This window comes from Sinohyriopsis cumingii, chromosome 6, assembly GCF_028554795.1.
Source record: "Sinohyriopsis cumingii isolate HCF-2022 chromosome 6, ASM2855479v2, whole genome shotgun sequence".
Taxonomy (NCBI): domain Eukaryota; kingdom Metazoa; phylum Mollusca; class Bivalvia; order Unionida; family Unionidae; genus Sinohyriopsis; species Sinohyriopsis cumingii.
In genome coordinates this window covers 62,724,134-62,746,824 of record NC_142966.1, presented here as the reverse complement: position 1 = coordinate 62,746,824, position 22,691 = coordinate 62,724,134, and the positions used below count along the sequence as shown (strand labels likewise).

The window sequence follows — 22,691 nt, the reverse complement described above, 5'->3', positions numbered from 1 at the left end:
ACTTATGAGAACTGAGATAGCATGCAATCATTAATTCTATCAATAAACTAGTAACTATAAAATTAAAGAGATAAATTGCATAACAACTCTAGCATTAATAGATTTCCATGAAATTGAATAAACGATGCGTAGTATGGATCCTAGATTCCTAGTTATATCAAACACATTTGCACAAAACAAACAACCAAAAATAGTAGATTACTTGGAAAATTAAAATTGTGTACCTTAACCCATTTTATCCTGTTTACCAATTTAAACTGCAGTGCCTGATTCCTGAGAAGCAATTCTAAATACATTGTGGTAAAACAGAGCATCATGCAGCAGCAGCAGAAATTGTGATGACCTTCGCCATGTTTACTAGAAATGTTGTAACAATGTTATTTCTTTTTTAAAGTATATAAAACTATTTATCTCTGAAAAGGTAATAAAATTTTCAACAAAGTGATATGTGTTTTGTTATTATTTAGCAATGTACATGCTCACAACTGTATTTTGAAATATGGCTTGAAAAAAAAAAAAAAACAAATTAAGAAACTTACCATGATGTTCAGTGAATCTTTTGTTCATGAAGATGAATGAAATGCTCCAAATAGGTATGTGAATTCAATAAAGATAATTCTATTTCTAGTATTTTGGTCAAAATTTTAAGTTTCTAGCACTGTTAGTTCAAAAGTTATAATAATTGTACTAAAATTGGACAACAAAACACAGGAACAATTTGTTTACTTCACATTCTAGAAAATGTACTTCAGCGTGCAGTTTCTCATGAAAACTTGTCACAAATTAATCCTTGAAATCTTTCAGTAAGATAAAGGTAATTAATCAGTAAAATTTTTGTCCTAATTTGAAGTCCACATCATCACTATGTCAGTAATAACAATATTACTTTAACGGTGAATAAAAATGTCCACTTCACATTGCAAAAACGTACTTCGTTTTTAAAACTTCCAATTCTACATCAGTTGCTGTCTAAACATCAGCTTTTAAATGTTTATACACCTAGTAATATGTTTTCCCTGGCATTCGGTATGAACAGGAACATTGCATTCCCTGCAACCAAATTTTGTCCCTCCTCTTCTCTCTCCATGTTGAACGGCCAGTGAACATTCTTGACAGGTTTTTTATGTCAAACATTTTTTTAATGGTATGTTGCAATTTTTCTCAGGTAGGTTCTGGAACAAATGCTGCAGCCTTTCCAGCTCTAGTGTCACCAAGCAGAGATACAACTAAGTCCGTCAGATAGCTCTGAAATGTTAGCCACATAGTTTTGACTCTCTCTGGATTTGTGTCTCGTGCAATCACACGCGCATTGTACGCCGAAGTTTCCATTAGGTAAAAGAAAATTTGATGCACCATTTTTTTGACCGGTGATGAAGAAGATAGCATATAACCATCTGGTCACAGAGATCTGCCACTTCATGTTTTACTAGTAATCCGATAGCATTTTGGGAACTTCAGCCTGTTGATGAACAGCCATACCAGAACATCAGTTTACAAAGCCACGTGATGAAAATTTGACAAAACACAAAAAGCTTTTGTATCTTGCCAACCACAAAATGTAACTTTATCCTTCTGTGTGATTTTGTATTCATGTTTCTTCAGTTTCAGCTGTTTTGGCAACCCCTTCCTGTTGCTACGGGCCATTCCATGGGCCATCACCCTTCTAGTATGCAAGTCTCTCACTAAATCTGTGCTTGTGTAAAAGTTGTCAAAATAGACTATCTGATTTTTTCAGAGCAATGACTTTGTGTGAGCAGAGATCCATTACCACTCTGCAAGCCAGCCCCTTTTCTTGCCCATCTTCTTTGCTGGTGTATACATGGAATCTCTGCATGTATCCAGTTGAGTTGTTAGCCATATTCCATAGTTTCACCCACCATTTTGTTGGCTTTTCAGGGAGATACTGTCTGAAAATGATCCTGGACCCATTCCTCTTGAAAGCCTTTAAAGTCAGCTTCATTCTCCGAATCACAGTCGAAAAGTGCATGAAGCCATGCATCATCTCTTTCATCAACTTGATTCAATTCTAACCCATCATTTAAGACAATAGTATCATCAGAATCATCCCAATCATCCACTTCAGTGTCATTACCCACACTATCAACATCCATGTTAACTTCTGAGTTTTCATCCATCATTTTATTGATTGATTTTCAAGCCAACAATTTCTTTTCCAACCACGTATTTTTAAATTTCACTGTGCATGCATGCTTTAACTATTTCCAATGTTGGTGAAGAAGTACTCAAATATTTGTGACATATAACACATGTTTCTACAGACACCACACACATACATAGTAGAGTACGACGACTGTAGTCATATTCAGGATAAATTGGGATACTACGACCACAGGCGTATTCAGGATAGAATGAAGTATTATGACTATAGTCATATTCAGGATAAAATGGGTTAATTCTGTTCTCTTTCAGAAATTGTATGTCCTAGCACTAAACCCTGTCTTTTCTTACAGACAGCCACCTGGTCCCCTTTTCTTGTTTAATGAGGAAAGCATTTTTTCTAGGCTTCCTCAGATTCAGACTTCTCTCTCAGGATATTTAAGACTTAAAGAATTTGGACCAAGGTTGTCACTGTAAATTCACATTACTTCTAAAGTATATGCCTGAATTTACTTTGTCCAATCGTAAGCAGTAGTTCCTAAACGTTTCCCAAGATAATCATTTCTTTCATCAGATTTTAGAAAGCTTATGGTGCATATCAATTTTTCTTTGAAAATGATAATTTGACATGGCTTTCTATCAAGTGGTTATGGTTGGTAGCTCAGATGTTTACTTTCTCAGGACAGTGTAGCAATGCCCTGGTCAATCTCAACGAGTCATACATGTTAGCCTTTCAAGTTTTAACACTGACACTGGGGTGGGGGGGAAGAGAAAAGAGAAAAGGTCGAAGCGACCCTTCACAACGACTTTTCTGGCATAAATGTGATAAAATTTTAATGGTCAATGCATTCAACTTTAAGGTTCAATACAATTCAGAATTTGACACTTTACAATGTATAAATGGAGAAGAAAAGAAACAGTTGTCTGGCAGTAAATTTGATGATGCTTTTATGCTGCTAAATGTCAGAGGTATCTCCTATGCCAAATCACAAAAAAAATTTTTGATGACACATTTTTGACACCTGTATTAAGCTTCCATTAGGTGAAAGATGCTGGTAAAATGCTGTGGATCCTATTCCTTTTATCTGTTAGAGATTGGTCATTAGGTCTAATTAAAAGTGTAAATGTTAGGAAATGCTGAAAACTGCATGCCTAGTATGGTTTTCATCTTGCCAGTAAATAAGCAAAAATCATTGGTTATTCAGAAGAATGCACGCCATGTGTTGTAGAGTGACAGTTGTAGTAGTGGATATGTCAGCCAGATGGAATTGCAAGTTTGTCACTGTAACACTGGATATACAAGTGACTGCATTTTATCGGTGAGGACAAAAGCAGATTTACTGCTGTTAGAGAATTATTTGTATTTTGCATGGTTCTCTTGCTACTGGAAAATTGGGAAAATGTAGAAAGAGAGAATGTTTCTTTTGAATTGTGAAAGGTCCTTTAATTTTGCAAATTAGTTAAGGGAAAATGTGATTTTCATCCACCACTTGATGACAGATTTATTTGAATTGATCAGGAGTTGGGTTTTTTAGAGTTCTTACCAGAGGAGGTTGTGGAACTCTTCAGTCAGTTGAGATACAATTGCTACTGTATATGGATCATTTGGGTACTCACATTAAACATATCTGTCTAGCTTTGGGTGTCAGATTAGTCAAGTAGACTGGTCACTCCTTAGTCTTTTGTTATTCAGAAGGTAGGAAGATTGGTCTAGCATCACACTGTACCAACATGTTGTCTGCATCATGTAATCTTGGTAAATATTAGAGAAAATTGAAGATTATTTTCCACAGTTCCCATCTTGACTTCTGAAGTTTATCAAAATTTGTTGTGATAAATCTTTTGCTTTTTTTTGGTTAGTTCACACTGGGAGCACACTGTTGAGCAGTATCATCAACAGTAACCTTCAATACCTCAGCTAGTCTTTGTGCTGAAAGTTACTGTCAGATATTGCTGTATGTCAGAATTTACCGCCATTTGCGGCAATTTTGAATGCAGACTCTGATGCTCTTCTTAACCTTGACCATGACTTAATGACTGCATTTAATATTCAGCCAGTAGTTGGATAACATTTAAAGTAGATAGATGTTAGGGCACAACCAGACATGTACAGGGCTCAGAAAAACTACACTTTCTGTCATCCTGACTGCTTAAAAATTGGCTGTGCTCAGGAAGACTTGATTGCTTACTCGTCCAAGGATGAGAATATGTGTGCATTTTCTACTCAGTAAGAAGCTCTGAAGTTCCATATTGCATAACATTCTAGCATGTTTCAATTATTGATTACTTTTGCCTTCTTGCCAGTCCAAAAACGTGTTGCAAAGGAAGCTAGCTCTCTTTGCTTTCTAGTCACCAGACACAGCCTTGATACAAAGCTGGTTAAAATCGTGAAAAATTGTGTTCAGAGATAAAATGGTAAATTTAAAACCCATCTAGTATTAGGCTTGTGTTAGGTGTCAGTGTTTTTTTATTTTTTTAAAATGAGAATGCAAATAGTGTAGAGATAAGTGATGACTGGGACATTTTCCTCTGAGACCTGTGAAAGTGGATTTTTTATATATATAACAATTCAGTCCTTTTTATGCTAAGGTAGATAATATTGGCTTCTTAAAATGTAAAACAACCCTTTTCGAAAAAGTTTCATCTGTTGAGCAAAGTTAACATTTTTATTCTGCAATTTAAAAGCAAGCTACATGCAGATTTATATGAATTTCATTAGTTAAGTTGTTTCTGTTTATAAAATGTACATCCTCTGATTTAGTACATGGACGTGTGTCTAATTCAGATGTTATGGAAGAGTGTCAAAATAAAAATAGATTTTAAAAATGAACGTGTTTTAGCGAAAATGTTTATAGTTCCATTCAGTAAGTTTCATATGTGAACCTAGACAAAAAAATAATTTCATCCAGGAAGAAAACAGGAAAAGACCTGGAATTTTTTTTTTTTTTAAAGAAGAGTGGGAACCATGATTTTAATATGTGATGTTTAATTTCATATTTACCATCAATATTAATAAATGTTTGTGGTATGACTACCCCATTCAAATGTCTCTTGTCCTTCAAATGTCTCTTGTAGATTTGGAATACACATCAGTTTGATTGCTCTAGGGCAAGAAATTGAATTCGAGATGTCAGTTATTTAATTGGACTTTGATGGAAGGTTCGTGATAAAAGTTATACAGTTGGTGTCTGCACAATATGTTTTCAGAGTAAGCAGCAACTTTTGTGTTAATATAAGTTGGGTTGCTGGATTGCCAACATATACATCAATCTATTTGTACCTGTACATGTATTTACAAATAATGGAATGAGTGCTGAAACAACATTTAAATGATGTGACACATTATGAGAAAGCACTGTAATTTCTTTAAAAGGTGTTCATTATTTGTGGAGACCAATTTGGCAGAAGCGTATCAGTCATTTTTGTATTTGCATTTATCTATGTCACTAGATCCATCCAAACCCAAAATGTTAAATTATGCTATATGGTCAGTTTCTCAAGTACAGATATCCACAGTCCTGCTACTCGATATGGATACATGGTGTCAGGATAATGTGACTGGGTGAGACATAATTCTTCATGTCTGCGGCATGATGCCCCAGTGCTAGACATCACTATAAACTGCCACACTATAGACATTGTGGTGACATGACTGAAAAACGTGTAAAGCTACATTAAAAATCCAACTAACACACAATGACTAAAGATGGAATACTCTTGTGAGGTTGAGGTGGAGCTAGGTGTAGGGCTTGAAAGGTCCTAAAAAGAAATGATCAACTGTCAGTAACCAAGTATCATAAAATCTCACCAAAAAAATATCCCATTGATTTTTTTTTCACATTGTAAACATCTTTCTGGGCAAGTGGCACAATATTTCTTGCTCACCATATTTTTTTTCTTATTATTTTATTCTATTTTTCACACGAGATTTTCTGAGCATAAACTGGCTAAATCACTAAAACTAGTCTCAGGAGATCACTGCTATGAGATACCACCCATTTTCAGACCACCTGTCTTGAGAAGAATGATTCTCAATACACAGATTTATTGATTACACAGTGTTATGGTTTTATTACTGTTATAAATATATATTTGTTGATAATGTAAAAAAAATGAAGCTGTCATTTCATGGACTGTTTTCATATCACTTCATTTTCTTGTTTGAAAAACATTTTGAAGGGGGTTGTAATTTTTGTGGAGGACAAATTATTGGTGAGACATTATTCACTTTTCTGATGGAGCTCAGGTAACATTGTTAACAACTGTTTTTCAAAAGTTTGGTTTTTTTATTTGCATATATTCTTAAGCCCCTCAAGATTCTCATCCTACTTGGCATAAATCATTATGAAGCAAAGACAATTCATTGTGACATGTTCACTTGCCCATTTAACCTTGTGTTCAAGGTCTTGATCATTGAAGATTTGAAACAGTATGGTAGAATCAGTGAGTCATGTTTGTAGACAGAAATGCTACTTGTCACCATTCGGAGTTATGTGCAGGATGAACAGTCTGTCATAGTTTTACAAGAAAAAACAACATCAAACACCAGAAATACAATCAGAACTCATTATTCATAAAAGAACATTGAAATATTATCATGCAAGTGTTCTTTGAATTAATGCAGCCTGGTTTACTTAACCTAGACTGTGTTCTTGCAAGGCTGGTACTTGTCGCATGTGAATGAAGTAGTTCAGAATATAGTTCTCAATGGCAACAAATTACATCTGAGGTTTCTTTCTCAACTTGAAGGAAATGGCAGAGGATGGTCCAGTTCCATAATATTCCATGGGTGCAAGTGCATAGCACAATTAACAAAAGATTTATCTCCCTTGGCCAGTTTGTTCACTTTGTTGGTGGTGCTCTACAGTTTCTTATTTAGCATAGGGTTAGAATTTTAAAGAAAACGAATTTCCCCTGGGTTTTCTCACTGGTTATTCTGGCTATTTAAAAAGGACCTTGTATATCTTAGGTATAGTTCAAAGAACTTTAATCCCCTTTATTTTGGTATATGATTAATGGGTGTAATATGGGTTATAGAGTATACAGCTTGGCCTTACTCCAGATGTGCATCTTTCAAAAGTGTTAGCTCCACTTGGTCATTTTCACTTCCTGAATTTCAGAGGTAAATTGGGGGGCAGGGGAGGGAAGAGCTGATAGCTTTTTTTTTTACATTTAATATATTTGGTAATTCATTCATTGCACTGTCATTTTCCCTATTGTAATAGCTGCTAAGTCTAGTGTACTTTAGTCTAATTCAGGCTGATTTTTTGAGCACATGGGGGCAGTCATTTTAGTTAGCAGTGTGCTTAGATAATATACAGTTTCCAAATGTACAATATCCAAAGAAATGTCAGCCACATTTATTTAAAGTAGCATAGAGGTATGCCAACATTCTAGCCACTGTGCATGTTTTAAATGCAAGCAACTTCACCTTACATATGTCTCTCTCTTAAAAGTACCTAATAACTGGTGACTCAGCGCCCCCATTATGATATATAATTTATTATCTTTGTTTGCTTTGCTAATTGTCTTCATAGCTTGATTATTATTTTTTTGGTACATTTTTATATCCCCACCTCGGATTTGGCTAATGTGGGTATGTGAGAAAGCTTGCCAGTAGCTTCTTGTTGGTCAGTTGTTCTTTCTGGGGTATTTCCGGGTTCTTCCTCCACCATTAATACTGGCCGTCATGTATAGCCTATTGTGTGCTGAAACATTGCATTAATTCCTACAACAACAACATCCCTGCCATATTGCATAGTATATTGTGTTATGTCTGCCAGACATTTCTCCATCCATCTGCCTGTTACCAGTTTTCTTTGTGCAGAGTAACTTTTGTCCAATATCCATTTTCCAAAACCTTCATTTATTGTTTATAGCTTGCACTTAGGGTAAGGAAGAACCTTATCAATTTTGTAGTACGATGAAGGTCACTGACTGAAAAAATACAATGGTTTCCTCAGGGTAACTAGAGTTCTCAATCATGATCCACAGTTACCAAACTTTTATGGATGGTTTACATTTGGGGTAAAGAAAAACCTTATCGATTTTGGGGTACAGTGTCAGGTTCATTGTGAATGAAAGAATAAAAATGGTTTCAGAGCACCAACTTGAGTTCTCCACCATACAGTTACCAAACTTGGTGGATATTTTGTGGTTGGTTAAGGAAGAACTTCTGGGTTGACAGGTCAAAAGTCATTGTCACTATACTGCAAGAAGAAAAATGGTTTCCACATAAAACCTTCAGTTCTACATTACAGTTCTGGATATGTAACAAGCCTATCAAATTGCGGATCAAAAGATCAATGATTAGGTTAACAGGAAAAGAAAAATTGTATCTGCATAATAATATTTGTTCTGCACCACAGACCAGAACCAAACCTTGTGGATGGCTGACACCTGGGTTTAAGACAAGTCTGTCAGTTTTGGGATCACAAGTTAAAGGAAAAAGCCACTGACTCATAAAATATGACATTTTTTACACACAAATTTTTAGCTCTTAACAATATTTCTTTGTAAAGTTTGTGCATGAATTAACACACTGGGCAAGAAAGAAGCCCATATACTGTACTTTAAGTTTTTGGGACAATGTCTATGTCTTCTGATTCCTTAAGCATATTTTTTCCACATTAAAATTTTAAAAAAACAAACTGTGGTAAGTTCTCTACAACAGCTTAATTTAATTATAACCATGTGCCATAAGGTTTTTTTTTCCCCTGATTATTATTAGATTGTTCAATTTCACCACTCAGTTTAATAATTAAAAGAACTGTACAAGGCATTGGATGAACAAACATGTATATTGGTGTCCCCGGGGTTGCCAGTTTGTCTAAAGCACTTGCATTTACCGATCACTGCCATCTCACCTGTCCATGTGAATTTAAGTCTTGGACCTGGCCAATGTGGGTATGAAAGAAAGCTTGCCAATAGCTTCCCATTATAAGGTTGTTGGTTCTTGTCAGGTTTTCTGTTTCTTTCATAGAGAAAGTTATAGTGATTGCCACATGTAGCCTATTTGTACATTGCAAAGTTGTGTAAACCCACAACAGCAACAACCAACACAGATATGTAGATAAATGGGTATGTGAAAGAGCAGATTTAAGAATAAATTAATAAAGCGATGAATAAATTAATAAATGTTAAATAAGGAGACAAGTATGATAGTTATGAAGTATATGAACTGGCACAAAATTAAGAATAAAAACAAAAGTTAAAGTAAATAATAGTCATAGATAGTGACACAGAGTTGAAGAAATAATTTCATGTGGCCCATATTATTTACTTAATGGGATGATTTCTCTCATAGACTTATCATATTCCCTCACCCCTATGTATTTACTTTCACCAAAGCAATTCCTACTAAAATATGGTGTATGTATTTTTTTGGTTTGTTCATGGTGATCAGCAAATTAAAATAATACTCATTACATTTATATATGACCACAGTTTGTTAAGATCATGCTATTATTGGGTTATATACTTCATTAATTGTACAATCTTGATAGTCAAAAGCAGTGAAGGTGGCAGTTCTCATAGGTTATGTTGGTACAAGTCAGTTCTAATTAGGAAGTTTAACTTTTCATTCAGTTTATCAGATTATAGTGAAATGAATTAATTTCCTTTACAACTCTGTTCCTTTTTGAATAGTTGTTTGCTTGGTTTTGAAACAAGAAAATTATTACGTCAACAGTTGTGCTGGGTACCACACCATATATTTGACCATATTATTTATGAATGTACTGTGATATGTACAATGGTATAATGATAATAATAATAATAATAATGAGGACTTTGTATAACGCCTAATCATTAGAACCTCTAAGCGCTTTACAACATTAGACAACACCTATAATATAAAAAACATATATAATGATATTATTACAGTAAACAAACACCATGAAATTAGAAAACAAAAAACATGATGTAAATATTTAAGGTAGGGAACATTATTAGGTCTTTAAGTTTGTTCTTGCAGTAGAAATAAGTGAGTTTTAAGAGCACTCTTGAATGGGATTACTGTGCCTTTTGTGTCTAAGTTCAGTGAGAAATTCATTCCACATTGCTTGGCCCTGGTATGCAAAAGAGCTTGGTCCATATGGCTTTGTTTTCTTAGTGGAAATAATGAGTATACGATTGTCAGAAGAGGAGCGTAAGTATCTTGCTGGTGTGTACACATGGGTGAGGTCAGATAGGTATGTTGGACTGGAGTCTGTCAGTCAAACATAGCACAGAGAACAAATTTTGTGTTTGATTCTGGATCAAATGGATAGCCAGCATAGGGTACAGAGCAGCGGGGAGTTGTGTTCTGATTGTGGTACTCTAAGTATGATCTGAGCAGCGGCGTTTTGAACTTTTTGAAGTTTCTGAAGTAGATATTGAGGTGAACCAGACAGAACTGAGTTACAATAGTCCAGTCTTGAAATTACTAATGAACATCAACTGAAAGATATTTGTGAAAATGGAGCTGATGTGTCTCAGCTCAAGATATGCAGCCTTGCATATGTTCATGACCTGCATACAGCCATTATATTAGTGACCAATGATTCATGTGCTGAGCCATGGGCCTGAAATGTTTTTGTTTAATTTCTGTCTGTCAGTAGCTGGAAAAAGTAGCTTTCTCTGATTTATAGCAAAAAGACACCATATTATATTCATGATAAAGGAAGAAATGTATTTCAGCTCGAAAGAAAAAAGTCACAACCTCAACCCCCCCAATATTAATGGCCAGTACAGTATAGTAGATGAATTTGTTGTGTTTATGTTAAATTATTGTATATATTGTAATCTAAAAGTTGTATTGTAAAAGATGTCATGTTGACATTTTAGAACCTGTTGAAAAAGAAAAAAGGAAGCATTGTTACAGAAGCTTAAAATTTTCTAGCGACACCCTTGAACTGGTTTTAAAATTAGGGTTGGCATATAGATTTTTTAAAACACACATACATATGTGTGTATATATATATGTATATATATATGTGTGTGTGTGTATATATATATATATATATATATATATATATATATATATATATATATATATATATATATATATATATATATATAAAATTTGATTTTTTTTGTGTTACCGGGGGGGGGGGGGAGTGCCATTGTCGGTAATGAGAAACAGTGATGGTCAGTTCGTTGGAAACATTATTTGTTTGGCCTAATGGACAGGAAACCTTTGAATGGGATGCCAACACCTGGACAAGATAATTAGTAAAGAGGGCAAATAAACATGAAACACAGTTACACAGCAATGAGAAAATATTTAGTGGACTTGAGAAATTACATGCAAATTTTCAGGAAACAGGTGCACTCTTGAAAAATTGTTTGATAATTCACAGGCTGACAAAGGAATCCATAACGCTTAACAGATTCTCATTTGCTAAAGAAGCCATGACCTGTGTTTTTGTTGTTTTTCATTGTTAGAATACGAATGTTTTTCTAAAGGTTCCATTTGACCCAAATATATTTCACAACATTCCACTTGGCTACCATATTGGTAAATGTAACATGTGTCAAACATGTGATTAAAGGATCATATATATATATATATAATGAAATTCATAATATTCACATTACTTTGTGACATATTAAACTGGTTTGTACAACAAAGATAATATTTTAAAACTATTTCTTGTGAATATTACAGTGTTAATATCATATTTTTATCTTTACACATTGTTCCATACACCATAAATCTTATTTATCCAGCCGGCTGTAAAAATACCTCATGGTCTTGCTCGGATTGTTTAAAGTTAGCATTATGCAGTTGCCAATATTCAAAGACATCAATAATGAACAGAACTTCTTTGTGATCTGCAAGGTGAAAGCCTTATTAAGATCAACATGTATTGCTCTTGCTAATTTCGTTTGGTCAAGGGCTGTAATTCATGGAAACTAAGGCTGTCAGGCATGAGTGATTTTCCCTGAACCCAGATTGGTTTAGGCTGAAGAATGTTTTTAATTATAAAGTGCATTATAAATTTTTTATCAACACGCTTTTTGGGAAGCTTTGATTGAGTGGATCACATCTATCTAGGTCTGTATGTTTTGTATATTGTCATTACAAGTGTAAGATTAATATGAAATTGAAAACATGCTATTTTATTCATGTAATGATGGTTTGCTTAGTAAACGACATTTTAATTATATTGGAACCAGAAATGGATATAATGCTGCAAGAAGCAAATTTCAAGAATATAAAGCTGTTACTTTTAAATGTGTTGTTGTTGTAGGGTTTTACGCCATTTTTCAGCACATGATAGGCTATACATGGCGGCCAGTATTAATGGTGGAGGAAGAACCCGGAAAACCCCCGGAAAGAACCACCGACCCATGAGAAGCTACTGGCAAGCTTTCTCACATACCCACATTAGCTGAATCCGAGACTCAAACCCACACAGGTGAGATGGCAGTGATCCGTAACGGAGAGCGCTTTAGACCACTCGGCCACAAGGGGGCCCCCCTACTTTTAAATAAGGATTTTATATAGTGTTTTTGAAAGATTGAGCAATAAAAAGAGTTCTTTTATTTTGCTGGTGGACCTCTGGCAAACACAATTTAAATTTTCATTGCAGCAGTCAAGTCAATGATCTCTATAATTAGTGGAATTGGAGACAACAGAAACAAAGGCTTTTTTATATCTAATTATTATGACACCTGAGAATTATTCAGATCTTATTTAATTAAGTTCTTCTGCTGATACAGATGTACATAAACAACACACAGGAACAAAATAAAATCCAGACATTGATGAAATATAAAAAAGCTCATGATTTTTCCACCATTGAAGATGATTTGAATCCAAGTGAATCGACGGAAACACTCTATAGTTCTTAAGCTCTTCTTCTAGTTCTTCCATTTGTGTTTCTGAAGTCTCAACACCAGTTATGTAGACATCACCAAGAAGTTCTTGCATGCCAGAACAACAGGTACCATTATCATATCACTCTGACCAATGTCTGATTTGAGCTTCGTGCAAACTGGTTGAGCATCCTTAGCAGCAGAATTGGCAGACACACATAACTGCTCGGTTAGCTGTGGTAAAGGTAGCAGTTCTGGCTGCCCACTATTACCCACATGTGAGTGATCAGTTGTTCAGCCTTAACTCTAACAATGATTTCTGATGCATTCTGCAAAATTTTGGTAAAGATTTCATTCCTTCATGCATTGCTGAGGAAAGGTAAGGCTTTAAAACCTGGATCCAAGGCAGCAGCAGTGGTTAGAGTTTCTTCTTGATGAGTGTATCTATCCTGAAGATCATCAACCACAGCCTTGTTCATCTGAGCTATTACTAGAGTGTATCATTGCAATGTTGGAAAATGCTGTCAGTAAGTTTGCAATGAAGAGGCATGATAACAGAAATGGTTGGAACTGACTCCACACAAAGAGTGGTTGTCACCACTTTAAGAGGTTTTAGACAAACCATTACCTCATCTGCCAGGCAAATGTCATCATCTGACAATGTGTTCAAATCTTTCTCTTTTATTATAGCAAGATCTTTGGATCTTAAAACAGCAATTACTGCACACTGCATTTCAAGAAACCTTGAAATCATGTCATGATTACTGTTCCATCTAGTGGGCACATCAGCTATCAGCTTATGGTCTGGTTGACCCTGCAATTCAGACTCAGTTTAGCTGCTGCAATTGTACTTTGGTTGAAGAACCCAACTATTTGACGAATCCTGCTGAGGAGAATTTCAATGCATCTGATCTTGAGACACCTTTGTGCAGCTAAATTAATTGTATGTGCATAACACTTGATGTGAAAGTTGCATCCTAAAAGAGTCCCTGCCTTGTCCTTGTTTGATGCATTATCTGATACAATAGGTGGTATGGGGATAGACTATGTTTCCCATTCTTTGAGGGCCTCATGAATCACAGCAGCTATGTTCTCACCTGTGTGCCCTTCATAACATGGGCTGAGTTTGAAGAACATAGTTTATCAGCATCCAATTGTTATCAATGTGAGTTGACATGACTGTCATATATGATTTAGTTGACCTTGATGGCCAAATATCTGTTGTCAATGCAACCTTCTCAGCATTTTGTAGTTCTTCTGTTACCAGTGCCTTGACTTGGGCACATTTTTTAGGAATGATCAACTCTGCAAACTGCTTTCTACCTGGAACATTATATTGGGAGTCAAGTGTATGTAAAAGGTTTCTAAACTCTGGTGAATCCACTATTCGGTATGGATGCATGTCCTTTATTATAAATCTGCACACCTTGTCAGTTATATGTAAAGCACGAGAAGAATGCGAGGGGTATTTCACATCAACGAGCCCTGGTAAGGTTCTCTGAATTGGCTGCAACGTTTTAGCTTAGAAAGATCAGAAGTATCTTCACATGACAAACTCGCATTAGCAGGGATTGATGATCTATTGTCTGTCATCTTGTAATTACCACATTTCCCGGGATGGTGCTTGTTCATATGGTACATTAGAATAGTGGTTCCACCAGAAAACTTGACATGAGCTTCACATAGTCAGCACACAGCAATTGCTTCATCAATTTTCCCATTCCTTATACTCTTTCATAATGCAAAATGAGTCCATATGGCAGACCATGCTTTTGAATTTTGCACCAGGTTGTACTCAGCCATGCTTGAAATGTAGCTCAAGGTCAATGTCACTTAGTCATCAAAGACAGCAAGGTGCTTATTTGTTGACAAAGAGAAGTTAAAGCTTCTAAATGATTAAGATTCACAGACATGTAACTTCCAATTACCCATGCTGCAACTGCTCAGGAAACAAAATAGAAATGTTACTGAAGCTGTTTACTGTAGGTAAAGGTATGGAATTCAATAGGTCAGTGTCAATCAGAAACTGTTATAAGTAGTGAAATATGGCTAGTATTAATTTATAATAATAATAGAGTTCGTTTGCTACTTGTTATCAGAATTTAAGTCAGTATCGCGCTATATCGATATTGGAAAGTTATAGCGCGAATGTTGTATCGTTGGTTTAATACCACAATTATAATGGTATTTGATATTATCACACACTCCAAGTATGTGAACTTAGACACAATGACAGTGATTTCATTCAAGAGTGCTCTTAAAACTCACTTATTTCGACTGCAAGAACAAACTTAAAAACCACTTGGCTTCAATGTTCTAAGGTGGCATATCCAGTAAGATTCCTTTTCTTTCCTGGTTTGGGGATTCCTGTTGGGGTTGTGAGCAACTGCAATAACTTATATTACTGAAAGTGTGGCCAGGGGAGAAGTGTTCTGCGACCGGGCTTCTGTACAGCTTCTTTGTCATCCAATCAGACCTATGAAGGTTGATCCTTTTTTTTTTAGCTTTTCAGTTTCGCCGACATAATGAAGGCTACTATCATGCCATGCAATTCATCCATAATGCATGTAATTCCATTGAAAAATTGCACACAGATTTAAAATATTCATTAATTTTGTCACAGATCATTGTGTCTGAATTCAGCGTTTAATATCTATCATGAACAGAGTATTAACACTGTTTACTTACTGTCTGATATCATACCATCCTGGCATGCATTTAATCCATAATACATGTAATTCTATTGTAAATATTGCATATATATTTAAACTATTCAGTAATTTTGTCACAGATCATTATGTGTCTGAATTCAATGGGAAAAATTAACAGCAAAATTAGGGTAAGAAAGACAAAGCATGTGTACGGTTCATTACGTTCCAGGATGTATGAACAGTGTCATACTGCTAAAATTTTCTCATGCATTTCCATTTACCTTTATCCATTGTAAATTCTCAATAATTAACACTTGTACGCCTATTCATTTGAACGATGACTACAGCAAGAATAATTAACAAAACAAGCTTTCAGCGTGCATATAACTTTTACTTCAGATTTTGTGAATATCGAAAGAAACATGTGAAAAATACTTTTATAAAGATTTTTAAGCTGAACGTGTATACAATTTCATATTCTTTCAATTTTCAGCTAATAAAGTGGACATTATTTACTGGTCAACTGATTGCGTCTAATAACACCGCTAAGCACAGCAAACTTGTTGGCGGCTTTCGTTTTTTATGTTTATTAAATTGTGAGAATCTTTTTTCAACCACTGCATTATCTGCTGCTTGGTTGTATATGCAGTTAAACAAGAAACACATGTTGGCTATTGTTTGAGCAACGATTGTATACAGAATTAATTGAAAGACAATCACAAAGACGACTTACTGGCTTTACTCATGGATCAGTAATAAGTAACATTTCTGATAATGTTTATTTTGGCATAACACTTAAAGAACCTGGTGAAATTGTTGAATTTCAGAAGCCATGCCATGATCATATATTCAAATTCATATGCGAACTCTCCCCCCAAATGATAATAAACATTTTACACACTATTTCTTGTACTTTAAAAAAATTATTTTTCTGGTTATGAGAAAAATACATGTACATGTATTTAAAATTTCAGGAACCATGCCATGATCATATTATATTCCAATTCATACACGCTCTTTGCTTCAAAATGATAATAAATGTTTTATACACTATTTCACGTACTTTGAAAAAATATTTTTTCATGTGCAAATAAATTTATGAAATTTTGAAGCCATGCCACAACCGCATTATATCCGAATTCCAGTTATCGCAGGGCTTGTTATAGTGGGGTCGTACTGTACCTATTTGTAATTGCAATGATGCAATCTACATACGTTACTTAATTAATTGACAATGAACTGAAGCATTAAAGTAATTGAATCAGAACAGCCAAGTGCAAATATGGAAATATGGCAAGGCACATGCCATGAATGTGCATCAATTTTTAGAAATGGATTTTCCTAATATGACTACTCACTTTCTAGTTTCATTGCAATAATGACTGGATTGGACTGAAAATTTAGGATTTTAATATTGTTTGTGTATTTGTAATACAGTGTAATGTAATGTATTGCTTGGATATTCTTTGCTCTGTTACTTTTTTTTGTTTGTTTTTTCATAAAAATGAGACTACTCTGGTGACCTAGTGGTTAGAGTATATGCCTCAGATACAGGAGGTCGCAGGTTTGATCTCCAACCAGATCATACCAAAGACTTTAAAAATGATACTGACTACCTCGAGAGGTGCTCAGCATTGTTAGTGTTAGGACTGGTCAGCCTGGTGTCGGGATAATGTGACTGGGTTTGACATGAGGCTACATATCTGGGGCATGATTCCCCAGTGCTAGACACCACTATTAACTGCCACACTGCAGGCATCATAGTGATATGACTGAAAAATTGTTAAGTAATGTTAAGAATCCAAATCACACACACACTGATAATAATGAGTACTGCAAGAAAGCAACCTTGATCCTAATTTACATTGTTTCTTGATTCCACAACATAGCATTATTTCAACAAATGCTTATTTTTAGGCCAATTCTCATCACATAACATCTACTTTGCTTTCTAAGAATTCTCTCTTTTTCTTACATTTATTTGACCAGTGATTAGAAAAACAGTCAAATGAAGAGGTCCTTCCAGTACACATGAATGTCTGCAATTATTACCCCATAGCAGTTTCACTTATGGCTTCAAACACATTTTTAAAAAAACTATATTCAAGCACAGCAGTCAAAATATATATTTAGAAACTGATTCATTGATAAAACACAAATTATTATTTACTTCTGCATATAAATTAATTGGTTTTGGAACATTAATTGGTTTTGAAACACAAGTTGACAAGTTCATCAAATGACAGCTTGTGGAAATCAGGGAGCTATATCTTGCAGGGTAAGAGTTAATAGCTAGCTATTAAATTACATGCCTGCTAATGTGCAAGAATATGTTGTTGTTTTTTTGAAGTTAATGTGCAATCCATTTCACTTGGTGGGTATAGCACAGCTACTTTGCTAGGTTGAGGGAACATTGCAAAATCCACAAGCTACTATTACTCTGTGTTGAACTTTAAAAAAAAGGACAGTGAAATTGTTTTCACTTTTCTAATAGAAGAAGGTGAAGTTAAATTTTTTCAGACCACTCTGGTGGCCTAAGTGGTTAGAGCGTCTGCCTCAGATGCTGGAGGTCATGGGTTCGAACCCTGGCAGAGTCATACCAAAGACTTACAAAAATGGTACTAGCAGCTGCCTCACTAGGCACTCAGCATTAAGAGGTTAGTGTTAGGACTGGTCGGCCTGGTGTCAGGATAATGTGACTGGGTGGAACATGATGCTACATGTCTGCATCATGATGCTTCATTGCTACACATCACTATAAGCTGGTACGCTGCTGACATCGTAGCACTATGACTGATTTTTTTTAAAGCCATGTCAGAAACCCAAATCACACATATACTTTTTCATAACTTAATTGCCCACTTTGCCCAGTAAAGTGAACCCTGCATAAATTCCATTGTAAATGTACATTTAGAATAATGAAATTTTGGGATGGAATGTATGTTGATGAGCACTGCTCCATCTTTGAAGTATTAGATCAATATGGCCCATATTTTACACTTCACTGATTTCTCATGCAATGTTTATAGAGTATGTATCTCTTAATAGTTTCCAAACTATATACTTGAAGACTAAGTCCTTGGGTTCGGCCTTTGATGGACGGTAGTGTCAGTTGAGTGTACTTGAGCAATATATACATTAGTGAAGTTATCTGGACTGGCTGAGCTTTTTACCACTTGAGATACAAAATACATGACCATATTGGTGTCCATCTGATCTCCACATAGGACTTAGGAGATGTGATTTAAATCAGATTATGTTGTGTTGTAGTATAGACACAAGCATGTTTAGTGAAATGGTCAGCTATTAAGTTTTGTAAGCTAGGTGAGCAATATTAGGTTTACTTGGTCCTTTTCTTTTCTTTTAAGAATTTTTGATGATTTGAAAGATTTTTATACGTAATTTCTAAAAATGTTTTGTATTTCAGAAAGCTGTCTCCAGTGATAAACAGAAAGAAATTGATAATATGATAGGCATATCATATGAGGGATTCTACAATGTTCTTGAAACTGGTGGAAAAGCAATGCGCCTTGTAGGAATCTCGACCCCAACACCCAAGGATGTCCCAGACATCCCCTTTCCATTTCCAACATCTAATTCAAGAGATAATAGCCGGAGAAAAGATGAGTTGCATAAAGAAAAACCGAGGAAAGAAGATGCTCATAGCAATAAAAGATCTTTTGATAAGTCAGATTTGACACAGCAAAGTTTTCATGGTGTTACAGCAAAACATGTGGACAAGTCGAATGTGGAAAAGTCAGATGTGACACAGTTGAGTTCTCATGGTATTACAGCCAAAAGTATAGATAAGTCAGATGTGACACAGCCAAGTTCCCATGGTATTACAGTTAAAGGTGTAGACAAGTTGGATTTGACACAGCCAAGTTCTCATGGTATTACAGTTAAAGGTGTAGACAAGTTGGATTTGACACAGCCAACTTCTCATGGTATTACAGTTAAAGGTGTAGACAAGTTTGATTTGACACAGCCGAGTTCTCATGGTATCACAGCTAAAAATGTGGACAAATCAGATACAACACAGTCAAGTTCTCATAGTATTACATCTAAAAATGTGGACAAGTCTGTTGTGACACAGCAGAATTCACATGGCGTCGCAGCTAAAAGTGTAGATAAGTTGGATGTGACACAACCAAGTTCTCATGGTATTATGGCTAAAAGTGTAGATAAGTTGGATGTGACACAACCAAGTTCTCATGGTATTATGGCGAAAAGTGTAGATAAGTTGGATGTGACACAATCAAATTCTCATGGTATTATGGCTAAAAGTGTAGATAAGTTGGATGTGACACAGCCAAGTTCTCATGGTATTATGGCTAAAAGTGTAGATAAGTTGGACGTGACACAGCCAATTTCTCATGGTATTACAGCTAAAAATGTGGAGGAGTCAGATTTGTCACAGCAGAGTTCTCGTGGTATTACATCTAAAAGTGAAAGGAGAAGTGGTTCACATAGCAGTTCAAGAGCAAGTCATAGTGGAAAAGAATGTTCATCATCTCCAAACAGTCATAGACCACAGAAAACCAGTCCTACTCCCAGTCCAAGTAAATTACTAAAATCTGATGCTGGAAATAAAGTCAGCATTTCTAAAACACATGGTTCAGGTAGTCACCATAGCAACAAATCACTTGAGGAGCTAACAGGGACTCAGCCAGTCAGAGAATCACTTGCTGATTTAAAGTTTGTTAGTTCTGCTTCAAAAGACACTAATTCCAAGATCATCAATAATAAAACACAGGAACCATTGCCTATGTCAAAGCCACCAAATGGTCTTGTACCTCATCAATCAAAGCCAAAACCAAAGTTGAATATACCAGAGGTAAGTATTGGGGTCAGTGCTTTGGGTAAGTTCAGGTGAAATAGTCCCTCAAAGTCTTAAAACTTTATGATATAGTCTGGGAAAATGACATTGATTCTAACTTGTGTAGATTAGAACTCTCTTCCATTTTAGTCTCACTTTTGTTAATATCGTTACAGTGACTCATGCCTTCTTAGTTTCTCAAGGAGAGAGAGTATGCATTCAGCTCTTTTTTGTTCATTAAAATTGCTTGTAGAGTAATAAGTTGTTTTGTTTGTTTCATGAGGAGTATTAACCTTCAGTCAAAACTGTCACATTGACCCATATTTCATGCTCCAGTGATTTGCATTAACCTTTGAGTTTAGTTCAGTTTCTTGAACACTGCTACATGTAGAACAATGTAACATAACATGCATATGCATCAAAAAGAGCACTACAACATTTAGACAAAACAAAGCTGTACCATCTAACCATGCTCCCACTGGTGGTTTTTATGCTGTTAGAAGACAAATTCTTATTTTGAGATACATTTCTATGCATATATCATGCTGGGACAGCAGGTCAGTAATGCAGTTGAGAGGAAGCTACCAACATGCTCTTTTCTTTGCTTATTTGATAAAAATTAGTCCATGATCTTCAATCTGTACAAATTTGATGAAATTTTAAAAAAAAATTCTCATTCACTTATTTTATTATGGACAATTTTATGACTTTTTCCCATACTCTTCAATGTAGTAACCCTTATGTGGAGTGTATTTAAGATTGTGCCAGAAAATGCATAGCATCCAAACTTTCTAAAGTGATTTTAGATTGGTTGGACCCTTGGGCAAAAACTTTTTTTGTGTGTTTACAGTCGGCTGACCAACCCTGTTTTTCATTTTCCAACTCCAGCTTTTTTTTCCCACCTGGGCAGAGACCACCCTCCCCCCAGATATGTTCTAGATATTGATTTGTGCATCTAATTGAGCTGGTTTAGCTCATTATTTGAAGTGTTTAATGCATTAAATGTACTAATCAGTATATAATTGAACAGGTTTAGCCTAGTACTTGTTGTGCTTTTTACATTCTATGGCCTTCATCATTATAAAATATTAGTGTTTAAAGAAACAAAACCCTACCTACCCAAGTTTTAGAACTAGTGCAATAGGAGACATACATGTTAGGGGGGAGCAGGGCTTAACTGTGTGAAAATATATATTGTTATCAATGCTAAATACTTTTCACAAGCATTCATCTTTAAAAAAAACTAAGTTTTACATTTTAGCTGACCCAACTTTAGTGCTTAAGTACTTCAGATACTGGTCTTTATTCATGTAATATTGCATTAACTTGAATAACTGTATTCTTTGTTTGTCTTCTAAATATGATGATGTTTCTTTTAAATTATTCCAGAAACCGGATGTGGAAGATATCCTCATGGTATGTTTTACACAGTTATGCATATGCATCTTTATATATATGTATATATATATATATATATATATATATATATCTAGGCACAGATTGGCTTTGACGAAAATGCGGATTATAGAATCAAAGAGCAATACACAATTTCCAATAAATTTCAGAGCTTGTATTAATACCAGAGTTGCTGTGATCTAGCATTTCTGTTTGCCTAATTTTTGGCCCGATTGTAAAGCAATTTCTGCCTATGGATTGATGATGCATGTCTAATTAACTATCTGCTTATTTGACCACCATCAAATATTGGTCATTGCTTGGTTTTAGTTAGGTTTCTCAGGTGCAATTGCCTGCAGTCACATGACCTTATAAATACCATACATACTTACCAGTTAAGTCCAAATGCAAACTTTAGTGTCCTAGATCTGCCATTGCAAAATGTGCTGGCAGATCTAGGTCTAGTTAGTTTGTTAGGAGTAATCAGGAGATGAAACAACATAGACCCTGATCTGCCAGCACATGATGTGGTGGCAGATCAGACTTGAAGTTGTTTGCAGTTCGACTCTATACTCACATGCAGGCATATACTGTACATCATAATTGACTGATTAATGGGCATTTAATAGTACATTAAGTTGTAAAAGTTTATATCTCTTGATTTGGAGTCAAGTGCCTTCACATCAATCAGCCTATCCTGGTTTCATGTCTAACAGAGTACTGCAGCATCCAAGCAAATTAGGTCAGTGTGACCTTTATTTCTTGATCAGGTGCATTTTGCATTTAGCTCAGTTTCTCAGACATAACTGCTGGCAGTGTCGTGTAACTTCCAACATGAATGCACATGTAAATTTTGTTGTGATATCTGCATGGTTAGGACATGAGTATGATTTGCAATCCAGGCA

General features: G+C 35.3%; 1 protein-coding gene across 1 annotated transcript in view; it reads left to right on the top strand.

The window, feature by feature from the left end:
- Window positions 1-22,691, top strand: part of LOC149797069 (uncharacterized) — a 243,610-nt gene that overhangs the window by 43,051 nt on the left and 177,868 nt on the right. Inside the window, exons 3-4 of the mRNA XM_089961743.1 lie at window positions 19,000-20,409; window positions 21,781-21,807. Coding sequence (XP_089817869.1) covers window positions 19,000-20,409; window positions 21,781-21,807 — 1,437 coding nt within the window. The remainder of the gene's footprint in view (window positions 1-18,999; window positions 20,410-21,780; window positions 21,808-22,691) is intronic.